This window comes from Mus pahari, chromosome 4 (genome assembly GCF_900095145.1).
Source record: "Mus pahari chromosome 4, PAHARI_EIJ_v1.1, whole genome shotgun sequence".
In the NCBI taxonomy this organism is placed as follows: domain Eukaryota; kingdom Metazoa; phylum Chordata; class Mammalia; order Rodentia; family Muridae; genus Mus; species Mus pahari.
In genome coordinates, this window is record NC_034593.1 from 139,813,387 (window position 1) to 139,826,868 (window position 13,482).

Consider the following 13,482-nt stretch of genomic DNA (forward strand, 5'->3'; position numbering starts at 1 on the left):
GTGCTTCCATACACAGCACACATGCACAGATAGCACGCAAACACACACACACACACAATCATCTGTGTACACACAAGCTTCCATACACAGCACACACTCACACATATCACACAAACACACACAAACACAGATACCACATGAACACACGTGCACACTCATCTGTGTACACACACACATGTTCACATACACAGCACAAACACACACCAAACCACACACACGTATGCCAATCATCTGTTTACACATCCCACATGCTCTCAAACACAGCGCACACACACTTAAAAAAAAATACTTTCCTCGCCTAACCTACTTAAAGCATGTTTGGTATCTATTCTTGTGAGATAGAACTGGACTTACATTTTTGTATCCAGCACAAGATTCATAGTGCTTTTATCTTTGCTTTTTGCGGAATGGCCACAAGTTCCTGGAAACACACTCTACTGCAGGCACTACTTTGCACTCATGTGAATACCTCCAATTCATTATTATTTATTTTCCTTCTGTGGAAACAACTAGGGAAACAGCTCTTATTTTCCCATTAAAGAGAATATAATCCTCATTTTTTAAAGAAAATATCTAGTTGGCAAACTACATTAAAGTTTAAACAAAGCAGCAGATTCTTAAAATCTTGGAGATATTGTTTGCAGGTCATCATAGAGCAGTACTGTGATGTTTTAATGGGGATTTAAGAACGTGAAATAAGTGTTAAATAGGATTCTAATTCTTCTTTATTGAAAAGTGTTCTCAACTATTTCCATTAGCCATCCCTTGAAGTTTCTGCTTGTTTGTTATCCCCCAACTCGACATTTGCAGATATGCCATCTAATACTGTTTCTGAAACATAAACTTCGAAGTTAGCAATCATGGAGAACCATGATGCCTGCTGTCGTACCTATGACAAGAATGATTTTGGGCCGAGGTCTAGTCGGGTCAAAAACCTCATACTCTTCTATCAGCTCTGCCGTCTCCGACAGGTCGGTGTCGCTCTCTATGGAAAACTGGTGGATTGGAGGGAGCCGGTCATACCGCCGATATGGAAAGTTTGAATTTTCAGGCATGACTGCAAAAGAGTAAGATAATTTTGAATAGGAGAAAAAACAAGCAGAGGGAAGCACTTTTCACAGTTGACCAATTAGTACAGGAAATTATATCAACTAGCCAGTCTCTGAAAGGCTTCCTTAGTGGTTAGTAACTCAGACTTTTAGAGCCACATTGTCCTATGCTCAACACCCATGGTAGCACGGATATGGATATAGACAATACAAAAGTGAATGAGGAGCCTGTGTTCTAATAAAACTCTATTGATACAGATAGATGGCCAGTCTGGGCCACCAGCATTGAAAAGGAGTAAGTTTCTCCATCATGGCTTCATTTTACCTCACAGCCTCTGCAAGGCTATTCTGGAATCTGAGAACATAACCTTGCCCAGCTGCCCAGGGATCCAGTGCCTATTTGAACATACTCTATTTGCTCTATAAATAGAATTGTGCCCTTACTCTAGGGGTCCTGTAGAACATTTAGTGGCATAAACTCTACAAATAAAAATGTGCCCTTACTCTGAGGGTCCAGTAAAGTGTTTACTGGCATAAAGATCAAATATGCAACTTGTAGTACCTTTTGACATTATATTCTAAATTCTCAGTATTTAGTTCTGTGGTGGTTTGAATGAGGCTGGCCCTCCTAGGCTCATCTATATGCATACTTAGTTCTGAGTTGATGAACTGTTTGGGAAGGGTTAAGTAAGAAGTGTGTGTGGCCTTGTTGGAGGAGTGTGTTATAGACTTGAGCTTTGAGGTTGCAAAAGCCCATGCTGCATCCAGTGTCTCTTTCTCTCCCTCCCTGGGACCCAGGATGTAAAGCTCTCAGCTGCTGCTTCAGCATCAGGCCTGCCTGTCTGCCCCCACACTCCTGCCATAGTAAGGAACTAGTCCTCAGAAACTGTAAGCAAGCCCCTCAGTTAAATGACTAAACACTTTCTTTCGTGAGAATTGCCTTGGTTCTGGAGTTTCTTGCTAGCAATAGAACAGTAACTAAGATGAATATCTTCGACTTTGCTGTCTTACAATGTAAACGTGAAGATTTAACATTTAAGATTTAGGTTTATACTGGCAACAAACATTTGACCTTTAATTCCAGGTGTGTGTGTGTGTGTGTCTGGGGGTGTGATTTTAGTAGGAGGCTAAGCTTTAACTGTCTCCTCAGTTCTAGTCATTCTAGAACATATGTGTTCTAATCTGACGAGCCCCAGACAGACAGATGGACAGACGGTTTCTGCCATTGTCAGTTTATAGTTTATGGTTTCTTTTCTCATCATAGGTGTTGTTATGTCACCCAGAAGGCAGAGAACCCTAACTTGCAAACAACCCCTGCAGGAGGGAAACAGGCAGCTACCTGGCCTTCCATGAGGGCTCTCAATGGTTGACAAAGCCTGTAGGCACAGCACACACTTTATCCCCCAAAGTGCCCATCAGTTGGGACTCCCTGTTCTCTATTGATACAACACATGGGATTATCTGACCTCTAGATTTAGGTTTACTAGACTCCGATTGCAGTAAAGGTATCTTCAGATGGCAGCAGTCAGTCTTTAGGAAACGTGGGGGAAAGCTGTCTCAGGAAAGGCACTGACTATAGTAACTTGCTTTCCCTTAAAAAGGCAATAATTTAAAGATCTGTATGGAGGCAGTTAGAAATGTTCTTGAGTGTAACAATCGATTCCACCAAGTATAGTTTTGCATCTAGGAAGGGGTGGGGTTATAGCTCAGTTGTTAGAGTGCTTTTCTTTCTTGCATGAGGTCCTAAGTTCAAATCCCCAGCCTTTTAAAACAAAACACAAAACAAACCAAAAATACAGAGGATAAAGGTACAAATCACTTTATAAAATAAAAGTTTGTAATTACAAAATAAATGAATTTAGAAAAATATTTTGTATCTCCCTAGCATATATTCCAGGTACAAGACAGCAAAGTGTAATGTTTTCTTGAGCACAGTCCATAGAAAGGATTGTCTAATGATTAATGAAAATATAATTAGCAGCATGATTACTCCTGTGTGGACAAGGAAAGATACTTATCTCTCTGGAGATGTCTTTGAGGGAATGATATTTCTACTTTCCTCTTCTTGAGCATCTTAAAAATTAGCACACCATGACTTTTTCCCATACCACATTCAAATAAAATCTAACTGGGGTCATAACTGATGTGGCCACACATACCAAGAGTCATTTCATCTTTTTATTTACTACAAAGAAACTTTGTTTCAACCTCTTGGTGTGGCTGAAACTTTTGTGAGACAGTATTTTTAAATTTTATTTTACTATTTCTTTATGTGTGTATGTGTGTGTTGGGGAGTTGGGTGGTAGGCACATGTGAGTGCAGGTGCCCGTGGAGGCCAGAAGGGGCCAGTAGATCCCCTGAGGCTGGAAACCTAGGCAATGGTGAGCAACCAGTCATGAGTGCTGGGAGCAGTCTCAATCATGAGCCATTTTTTTCAACCTTGTTGTAGAACAGTTTTTGAACATAATTTAAAATTTGAAAATATACTTGTCTTGGCTACTGGAAAAGAATTAGTTTACCTTCCCCTAATTGGAGCTAATTCTGGATTTACAGGTTATTGTACTCATAACTTCATTCCATGGAGAAGGCTGAGTAGCCAGCCCATGGTTTTGACAAACACACATTTGAAAATGAGATTTAATGCAAAAGAACACTTATGGTATGCACTCACTGATAAGTGGATATTAGCCCAAAAGCTCCAAATAACCAAACTATAATTCACAGACCACATGAAGCTCAAGAATAAGGAAGACCAAAGTATGGGTGCTTTGGTCCTTCTTACTAGGAGAACAAAATACTCACAGGAGCAAATGTGGAGATAAAGTGTAGAGCAGAGGCTGAAAGAAAGGCCATCCAGTGACTGTCCTATCTGGGGATCCATCCCATATACAGTTACTAAACCCAGACACTATTGTGGATGCCAAGAAGTGCATGCTGAAAGGAGCCTGATATGGCTGTCTTTTCAGAGGCCCTGCCTGAGCCTCTCAGAAAGAGAGGCTCTGTATTTGTATTACAAAATCCAGAGGTGGATGCTTGCAACCAACAATTGGACTGAGTGTGGGGTCTCCAATAGAGGATTTAGAGAAAGAACTGAAGGAGCTGTAGGTGTTTGCAATCCATAGGAAAAACAACAATATCAACCAACCAGACCCTCCAGAACTCCCAGGGACTAAGCCATCAACAAAGGAGTCCACATGGCTCCAGCTGCATATGTAGCAGAGGATGGTCTTGTCATGCATCAATGGAAGGAGAGGTCCTTCATCCTATGAAGGCTGGATAGATGCTTTAGTGTGGGGGAATCGAGGGCGGGGAGGTGGGAGTGGGTGTGTAGAGGAACACCCTCTTAGAAGCAGGGGGAGGGAGGATGTGATAGGGTGTTATGGGAGGAGGGAGGGAAACCAGGAAAGCGGATAACATTTGAAATGTAAATAAAGAAAATATCCAATTAAAAAAAAAGAAGAAGAAAATGAGATTGGAAAACTGTGAATCTGCCCCACGCACAACTACTTCCATGTTTTCAACTGTTCCTGACACAGTCAGTCAGTTTATTTTTGTGTCTTTGACTCAAATGATAAATCCATTATATTCAATGGTCGCTTAGTGAAACTTTATTAAATTAACCCTGATAAACCATCCATGCACTTATGAAAACACACTAATATATGCTCTGTACTTGGAAACAGTATTAGCAAGCCAAGACTCTGACTAATATAAAAGTGTTGAGTTGTTACATAATAACTACTAATTTTATCTGCATTCAGCTTGTGTATTTGGGAAAAGTCTATTTGCAATGTTAAAAATACAACCATCATTCTTAAATGTAATTTATTTTGCAAAATAATGAGTTTAGCAATATAAACTTTCATTACCTTTACAGAAAATCGCCAATTACTTCCTTCCCCGTATCGAGGGTGATTAGAAGTAGTAGCAGAAAAAGATAAAACCTCCCCAAACACTTATAGACCTAATCATTAAAAGCACTCTCTGCAGTCTGCATGGTGTACTTTAAAGAGATTTGCTCTCCCGTGAGATGCCCGTCATCCTGCACACACATTACCATTCCGGAGGAAGGATCTCCGGGATTGTCCTCCATTTAGGGGCGGTAACGTCTTCTTCTCCTGGCTGACGAATGTGTCCCACTTCACCTTGTCACAGCCTCCTAGCTCCTTGACTTTCTGTAAACAAGTTTCCAAGTACTCTACGGGGTCTTCTGGCTTGGAACACATCAAGCCATTGAGCAGGCTCTGAAATACGTATGTAAAAAAGTAAAAATAAAATCTATTTTGACACCATGTCCTAGTTTGCTTTCCATTTCTGTGATAAAATTCAAGACCAAAAGCACAGGGAGGAAAGGGTTTCTTTGGCTTAGGGTCCCACATCATGGAGGGACACCGGGGCAGGAACTCAAGCAGGACCCCAGAAGCAGGCACTGGAGCAGGGGCTCAAGAAGCTATGGAAGAGCGCCATGCGGGCTTGCTTTCACGGCAGTTCATCTTGCTTTCTAATATAATCTGGGATCACCTGCTCGGGGGTGGCACCCCCCCCCCCCAGTGAGCTGAGCTCTCCCACATCGCCTATTAATGAAGACAATGAAGATTTCTCTTCCTAGAAGGCCCTGGCTTGCACCAAGCTGACACACCCACTAGCACCCAGGATCTTTGTTACAATGCTGTTATATCTTTCCTCTAAATTCACCCCTTTTCGTTGTTTTCTTTTCATTATACAGAGCAATAGACCTCGTAATGGTGTTTGCATAGCTGCATGCATCTCATTGTACTCTGCTCATGTTCATGCCCTGTAACCGGCTCTTGTTCCCCCTCCCCCTGGTCTCTCTTACCCCCGAAATTACTCCACTTTCACGCCATATATATTCTTATGTATAGTTAAGTCTAGATTCCACCCACAAGACAAGTTACACAATACTGGTCGCTCCCCCATGCCCTCTCCCCTGTAGCCTCCTTCCACCTCCCAACCAGCACCCTTCTGTTCTGATGCCATTTACTTGTCTAAAGCTAGATTTTTACATGAGTGAAAGCCTGTGATATTTGTCTTTTTGGTCTGGCTCATTTTGCTTAACACAATTTCCAGTTCCCATCGCATTTTCTGATGTCCCTGAAAGTGGCAGAATTTTGTTCTTCTGAATAACTGGTTAAAACTCCATTGTGTATAAGTATCACATTTTTAAAATTGCATCCATCTGTTGATCAATGTCAGTCCTGGATGTCCTTAGCTGTCAGTTTGACACAGTGCAGAGTCATCTGAGTGAGTTCCAGTTGGAGGATTACCTAGCTCAGATTGTCCTGAGGCCATGTTAGTGGGATTTCTCAAGGGATGATTGACCACACCACTGTGGGCAGAACCATCCCCTAGGCAGGTAAGCCTGGGATGTATAAGACAGCTAGATGAGTAGAAACCAGAGAGAGTGAGCCAGGAAGTGGCATTCATCCATGGCATTTGCTTTGTTTATCATCTAAGCTGAGTATATATCTTGGCTATAGTGAATAGTGCCACAATAAGCATGGATGTGTGGGTATTTGTGTGGTAGGCTTAGATTCCTTTGAGTGCCTAGGAGTAGTCTGAAGTTATATGGTAGGTATATTTTTAATATTTTAAAAATATTAAAATATTTGAGACAGGGTCCCACACAACCTAATGTGGCTTTGAACTTGCCACACAGTCTAGGATGATCTTGACCATCTAATTCTCACGACTGCCTCATGTGTGATGGATTCCATGTGTGCATCACTACATCTGGTTCATGCAGTGCCCAGGTTTTCACCTAGGCTCTTCTGCATTTAGGGCAGGAGCTAGCTCTTCAACCCACTTTGAGCCAACTCCATACTGATTTCATTAGTGTCTCCATCCCCACAAAGCACATAAGGAACTCCCCCCCCCCCAGTCTCTGCATTTTCTCTAGCATTTGCTTCATTTCTTTGCAACAGCTCTTCTGACCATGGGAGGTGGAATCTCAGTGGCTAAGATGTGCTCTGCCCTGATGACTAACGGTATTGACCGTGTTTCTCTTTACTCCCCCACCCCCATTTTGGATTTCTTTTGTGAACTGTATACTTGATTTCTTCTGTCCATGTATTGATGGAATGCTTTGCTTTGATGGTGCTTAATTTTATGATCTTTCATATGTACATGTTAACCCTTCGTCAGGTAGAAAGCTGGTAATTTTTTTTCTCCATTCTGTATGCTGTACTTCCCCTCTGTTATTTCCTTTGTCTTACAAACACTTCTGAAGTTCACCTCTTGCTCATAATGCTGGAACTACCGGGCTTTGTTTGCTTTGCTGCTGTTTGCTTGTTTATGCCTAGATTTTGATGTCTTCCCTGGCTTCCTCTAGCTGTTCCGGAGTTTCCAGTCCACATTACATAACGACTTTCATCCACTTTGAATCAATTTGTTTTTTACAAGGTAAGAGATACAGATTTAGTTTCATTCAGCACATGAGTACCCAGTGCCACTTGTTACGGAGGCGGTTTGTCTGTCTGTCTGTTTTGTAATGTTTGTTTCAGCATCTTTGTCAAAAGTTGGGAGTCTGTAGCTTCATGAATTTTTTGCCAGGCTCTCTCTTCTGTTCCATTGGTCTACACATCTGGCTCTATGCCTTTATCACTCTGGTTTTGTTGCTATGGCTGTATAGTATAATTTTAACCAATCAGGCACAGTGGTCCCCAGCAGTGCTCTCTCTGTTCTTGCATTTCATTTCACGTACAGTTTGGATTGAAACTGTGATTTGATTGAGGATTTAAGATAACCCCTTAACATTGTAACCAGTTAATTGTGTTTTCTTTGTTTTTGTTTTTTGCTTTTTGTTTTTGAGACAGGGTCTTACAATGTAGCCTTGGCTAGCCTAGAACTCATTATGTAGACCAGGCTGGTCTCAAACCTATGGAGACCCATCTGTCTTTGCCTCCTGAGTACTGGGATTGAAGGCTCGAGCCATCACGCTGAGCACAAGTGAGAATTCAGCTCGGTATCCTCGGCCTTTCAAATAGCAAGGCAGACTGCGTTCTAATACAGAAATCAAAGCAAGACCAGGTGCATCATGGGATGCCCTTCCTATTATCAGAAAGCCTCTGCTGAAAACCTAGGCTGGCCTGGGGTCCCTTTCTCTCCTGTTCCTATGGGACTCAGAATGACCACCTGATTATCAGGATGAAACACCACACTTGTTATTTATACTGGAATGTTGATGACTTGCTCTCTTCCTCCCTGGTGTGTAGTACATACATGTATAGTACATACATGTATAGTACATACATGTTGGAGTTTTATGATTAGGATTAAAAGATAATTCCAAACTAATGTTTAAGTGGGACTTAAAATTGACACCAGGGGCTGCAAAGACGGCTCAGTGTTTAAGATGTCTTGGTTGCTCTTGTAGGGGACCCCGGTTTGGCTCCCAGCACCCACATCAGGCAGCTTACAACTGCTTGTTCCAGGGCATCTGACACCTTTGACCTCCATAGGCACTGCACACACACACACACACACACACACACACACACAGAGAGAGAGAGAGAGAGAGAGAGAGAGAGAGANGAGAGAGAGAGAGAGAGAGAGACAGACAGACAGACAGACAGAGACAGAGACAGAGAGACAGAGACAGAGACAGAGAGACAGAGAGACAGAGAGACAGAGAGAGATACACACACAAAAAAATTGCTAAAAACAAATCTAACATTTTGATGTCAGATTTTAAAATGCTGATTGACGTGCAATAAATCTCTACAGGATCTATATGATTACAGAAGGGAAAGTATAGCCTGCCTTGTTTTTAATTCATGGAGCCTTGTACAGGGCCAGAGGTCCATGTGTTCACACATAATAAGCACTAGAGAAACGGGAACTGTTAACCACACAGGCTTTGGTCTTCAGTGGAAGAAACTAACAGCTGTTCACCAGAAGGTTGGAGCGGATGCTGTTTGATAATCTGGTGATCTTTTGCTAGTCTTTGATACTAACCTGCATCAGACTCTCCTAGAATCCTGAGCATTGTCTCTCAGTCAATAGAATCTATCCTTAGGCTTATCATAAGCCCTTCCTCCCTAGGGCCTGTGCACTGCTTATCAGTGAACAGAATGCATTCTATATGTAAAGGTCATATTAGACATGCTAAGGAGATGTACTTTGTAAAGGAGTTTAGGTGTAGCCATGCCTAAGCTTTGCTGGGGTAACTGTCATGAGGAAACTTTTCTCCAAGTTTTATTGCATTTAAATATGTAAAAAATAAAGCACTTGGCATCAGGCTCCAGAAGTTTGAGTCAGCACTGGCTACATCGAGTGAACCTGAGTTTCTCTATTCATCTTACCTCCTTCAGCCCATGTTCCTGCCAGTCACAGAATTTTCAGGGACCCCTCAAGTGCCTGGTGTGTGTAACCCACGGAGACAAGCACACGCTAGTTCCCACAAATTCTACATCTTTGAAAATGTTCACTCCTGGAACCTGGTCTGAAGTGCAAAAAAATATTTTCCTTTAGAATGTTTCATGGAAAAAGCATACATTATTCTCACCTATACATTACTAATGCATAAAGCACACACCCTTCAGAAGGTTAACAAATCCTAACACATCTTTTAATTTTTAAATCAGTATTGTTCCATTTCCCCCCAAGGGCAGGCAGTTCCCACCAGGTGCCTTTGTTCTCTGAAATCCTGAATGGAGTGGGTTTGGGTGTGTGGTTCCATCAGATGAGTTCAGCTGCTGAGGGGGCAGAAAACATGGCATCCGACTTCTGTGAGGCAGGTTAGCTTCCCACACTCCAGTTATTCCGTGGGCCAGAATCGACTGCATCAACACACGGGGTCTTGTGGCTCTCACATGAACCCTTGTGTACACCCAAGCCTGTGGGCATTCCTGCCTCTAGGTTTGGGTCAGCAGATCATGTTTCAGAGTTACCAGGGGATTTCTCAAGTGCACTTACTCGGATGGTCTTAGGTTCAGGACTCCGAGCCAGCTTCTCATAGAATCTTCTTTGTATATTTTATAAAAACATGGAATGGGGTAAACGAAAATACCAGATTCTCTCAACTCCATATATAACCCAACCACAATATTAATACTTAAAATCCAGGTCTGTTAATTTTGTCTTTTCCTATAAGGCTTAAGTTGGGTGGATATACGCAAGACAAGTTTTCCAACTGGGAGACAGACATTTCAAGTTTCCCTAAACAAAACGAGTTCCCCAAAGGGCACTGATTTTTAAATCAGTAACAGTGAGTGTCGGTCTTTCACTGATAATTTAAGTCCTTTTTCCTAAGCACCAGCAGCACCCCAGGACTGAATATAAGCAGTCTACTGATGCTATTTCTTAGTCTCGGAGTTAATCCTCTGAATATGTAAATAATCTAGTTAGACTTTTGATAGCATTCAACTAATTGCCAATCTTTGATCTAAGGTCGGAGACCAATACTCATATTACAAAAGGCGAATTAGGGGTGAATTAGGACCACAGCAAAACTAGCTGCAAAAGTTTTGTTTTGTTTTGTTTTAATTTATTTTTGAGGTACTTTTCAACCACAAACCTAGCAGATACTCTGTACCACGCAAAGAAATCTGAGAAGTTCCATTATATTCATAGGTTTTGGTGATGATACATAGAATCAGTCATCTGTTACTGTGATCTGTAATGACATGTACTATCTGTAACCGTCTGGGGTTTTGGCAGGCACCTGGTTAAACTTAGAACAGTGTGGATTTTGGCACAGAAAATCCATTATAGAAAGTTGAGGTGTTGGATTTTTGTGGTCTGTACTTGTCACATGGGCAATCAGGTCCTGCTCCCCTCTGAGCCCTGCACAGTGAATCGGTCTCACTGTTCAAATGGAACCTAGAAGTCTCTATAGTCTTCTCCCGCTCTTTGCTGTCCTGAACTGAGTCTCAGTATACAGCATTAGTGCCTCTTGGGTAAGCAAGCTGTATACTGAGTTATACTCTATACTGAGTTATACTGAGATACTGCAGTATCTGGGGACATTCCATTCATATGCAGAGAAGCCAATGGGAAGCTCAAAGCCCAAGCAGCTACCTACCAGGGCTCATTAGCACACACCATACAGAGTTCTGTGAACAGACCACCCTGGTTCCCTGTACTTTACCATTACCTGGCACCAAGGAAGAGAAATGTCAGGAGGCTCTGCCAGGCGTGTATCTATCATTCTTTTAGAAGCGTAGAAATAAAATCGGTTTCCGTCTTAACATTTATAATTTTAAAAAATATATTTCAGCTCTTCATTTCCACATTTACAAAAACAGCAAAAAGCTGTCGAAGCACTGTAATTATGGCATCCTGGGTTAAATAAACACAGTTTGGGGGTATTGCAAAAATTATTGTCTTAAGCGCTGCACTTTCCTTCTAACAAAACAAATCCCTTAAACAGGGAAAAGAACAATGTGTGGCCTTTAGTTTATAATATTACTCCTCCATTTCCTTCATAACGGGAGGCCAGATTTTTCAAGGCTCATCCTATGAGGCTTGGATTGGTGCCGTTCTTTTTAAAATTTTTATTTTGTTTTATAACCTAAGCAAAAACGCTTCGGATTTAGGGTGTTTTAAGATGGTATGTGGTATAATTGGAAGCAGGACTTCTCTCTGGGAAGCAGGTACCTTTAGCTCATTCCTCAAGCCTCCTTCCTCACATTCCTTGAGAGTTACTGCAATCCCTGTCCCTGGTGCGGATGCTGCTGCTATGCCCAGCTGAGGCCAGCAACAGGAGTCACGCCTGTCTGGCCGCTCCCAGTCGAACCTAGTCTGTGTAGGTGGGCGCGAGGGCTGGCGCTGGAGGCTGGGAGGAGAGCCTGGAGAACCTTTCAAGCAACCAGCAAAAGCGCTCGGGAGTTCATTGACTGGCCGCACAGAGCTTCAGAGACCCAGGAGATAGCGCTGCACTCGATCGGCTGGACTGTGTGTATATATGCGCGTGTAGGGTTTTTTTTTTCTCCCTCTCCATCTTCATCCCTCTTCTCAAGCCGTCCCCCCGGGAGAGTCGCTTCGTCCACGCTTTCCCTCCCCTACAAGGGGGTCCCAACGCTTGGCGCCTGGAATGTTTAGGACTCTGGAACCTTCTGTTTCCTGTCCTGCCTCCGTGTGGGCAACACTGGTCTCACCTGGCTTGACCCTCAGCCCCAGAGAGTGCTGCCAGGCCACGGTCTGCTGTCCACTCTGGGTGCCCATCTCGGAGGGATACTCTGGGGGCAGTCTAAATCCAGAACCCAGCTTGAAGAGGGAAACTTGATCCCAAGAAACGGGTTTCGAAGCTTGCATTTTGAAAAGGACCCTAGCGACCCGCGCGCAAAAGGCGGCTTGTCTAGGGCGAGGGGAACGGCGAGCTTCTGCGAGCGCCTTCATTAGGTACCCTACACCGGAAGGTGCAGCCGGGCGCTGGCCCTCGGGACAGTCGCTGGGGACCCTTTGGCCGCCCCAGCCTCTTACCTCGAAAAGCTGAGGAATGTCCCTCCGGGCCAGGTACTCCTTGGCGTCGTTGGTGTTCATGGCTGTACGGCGCGTGCAGTGGGGAGCAGGAGGAGAAGCTCCAGAGGTTGGGGCTGGCGGGGCGCAGCCCTCACTTGGATGCGCTCAGGCCGGGGTCCCCTCAGCGACTCCCGGGCAGCTGTGCTGTCCGCGCTCCCGTCGCCCCCGCGTCCGTGCTGTTCCCCGCGCCAGCAAGCAGCGAGCAGCGGCGGCTTCCCGGGCGCAGGCAGCGCGAGCGCCAGGGGAGGGGCGCGGAGGAGGACCAGGCGGCCGACGCCACCAGCCACCGCCTCCCCGGCTCTGCGCGCTCGGCCCGCGCCTCCGGAGCTCGCTGCGGCGGCCGCCAGTCACGCTGCGCGGGCGGGCGCGGGGCGCGGGGGTGGGGACGCGCGGGCTGCAGTCACTCCCCAGCCCGCAGCGCAGCCAGGGCACCTAGGAGCTAAGAACCGGGCGACTGGAGCTGGATACAGTTTTACTTCTACACACACACACACACACACACACACACACACACAGCAGACACACATACACACCAGATACACACACACACACACACCAGACACACACACACACAGCAGACACACAACATACACACACCATAGACAGACACTCCCCCCACAAACATACCACAGACAATCTCACGCATACCACAGACAAATCCTCCCCAGCACACACACCACAGACAGACAGACAGATACACATACCACTTACCATGAGCTCCCCTAGGAGCTCTTCCAGGGGGAAAAAACCCAAGTCAGAGAATTCATATAGGGAGTTGAGAGTAGGGAAGAGGAAGGACTCTGTTGGGTCTTTTGACATTGGAGTACCCAGCCCTTAAGAAAAGTTGGGCCACGCCTGTAATCCCAGCACTTGGGAGGCAGAGGCAGGCGGATTTCTGAGTTTGAGGCCAGCCTGGTCTACAGAGTGAGTTCCAGGACAGCCAGGACTGCAC

General features: G+C 44.4%; 1 protein-coding gene and 1 long non-coding RNA gene across 4 annotated transcripts in view; one reads left to right on the forward strand and one right to left on the reverse strand.

Moving 5' to 3' along the window:
* The window catches only part of Ak5 (adenylate kinase 5), a 197,991-nt gene extending 184,949 nt beyond the window's left edge, over positions 1-13,042 (reverse strand). For all 3 annotated transcript variants that reach the window (XM_021196469.2, XM_029538109.1, XM_029538110.1), the window contains exons 1-3: positions 12,492-13,042; positions 5,107-5,293; positions 890-1,057 (exon numbers count right to left, since the gene is read on the reverse strand). In XM_021196469.2, coding sequence (XP_021052128.1) covers positions 890-1,057; positions 5,107-5,293; positions 12,492-12,551 — 415 coding nt within the window. In that variant the 5' untranslated portion in view covers positions 12,552-13,042. The remainder of the gene's footprint in view (positions 1-889; positions 1,058-5,106; positions 5,294-12,491) is intronic.
* Positions 11,587-13,482, forward strand: part of LOC110320442 — a 14,633-nt gene continuing 12,737 nt past the window's right edge. The window contains exon 1 of the long non-coding RNA XR_002380456.1: positions 11,587-12,524. This is a non-coding gene — a long non-coding RNA (uncharacterized LOC110320442). The remainder of the gene's footprint in view (positions 12,525-13,482) is intronic.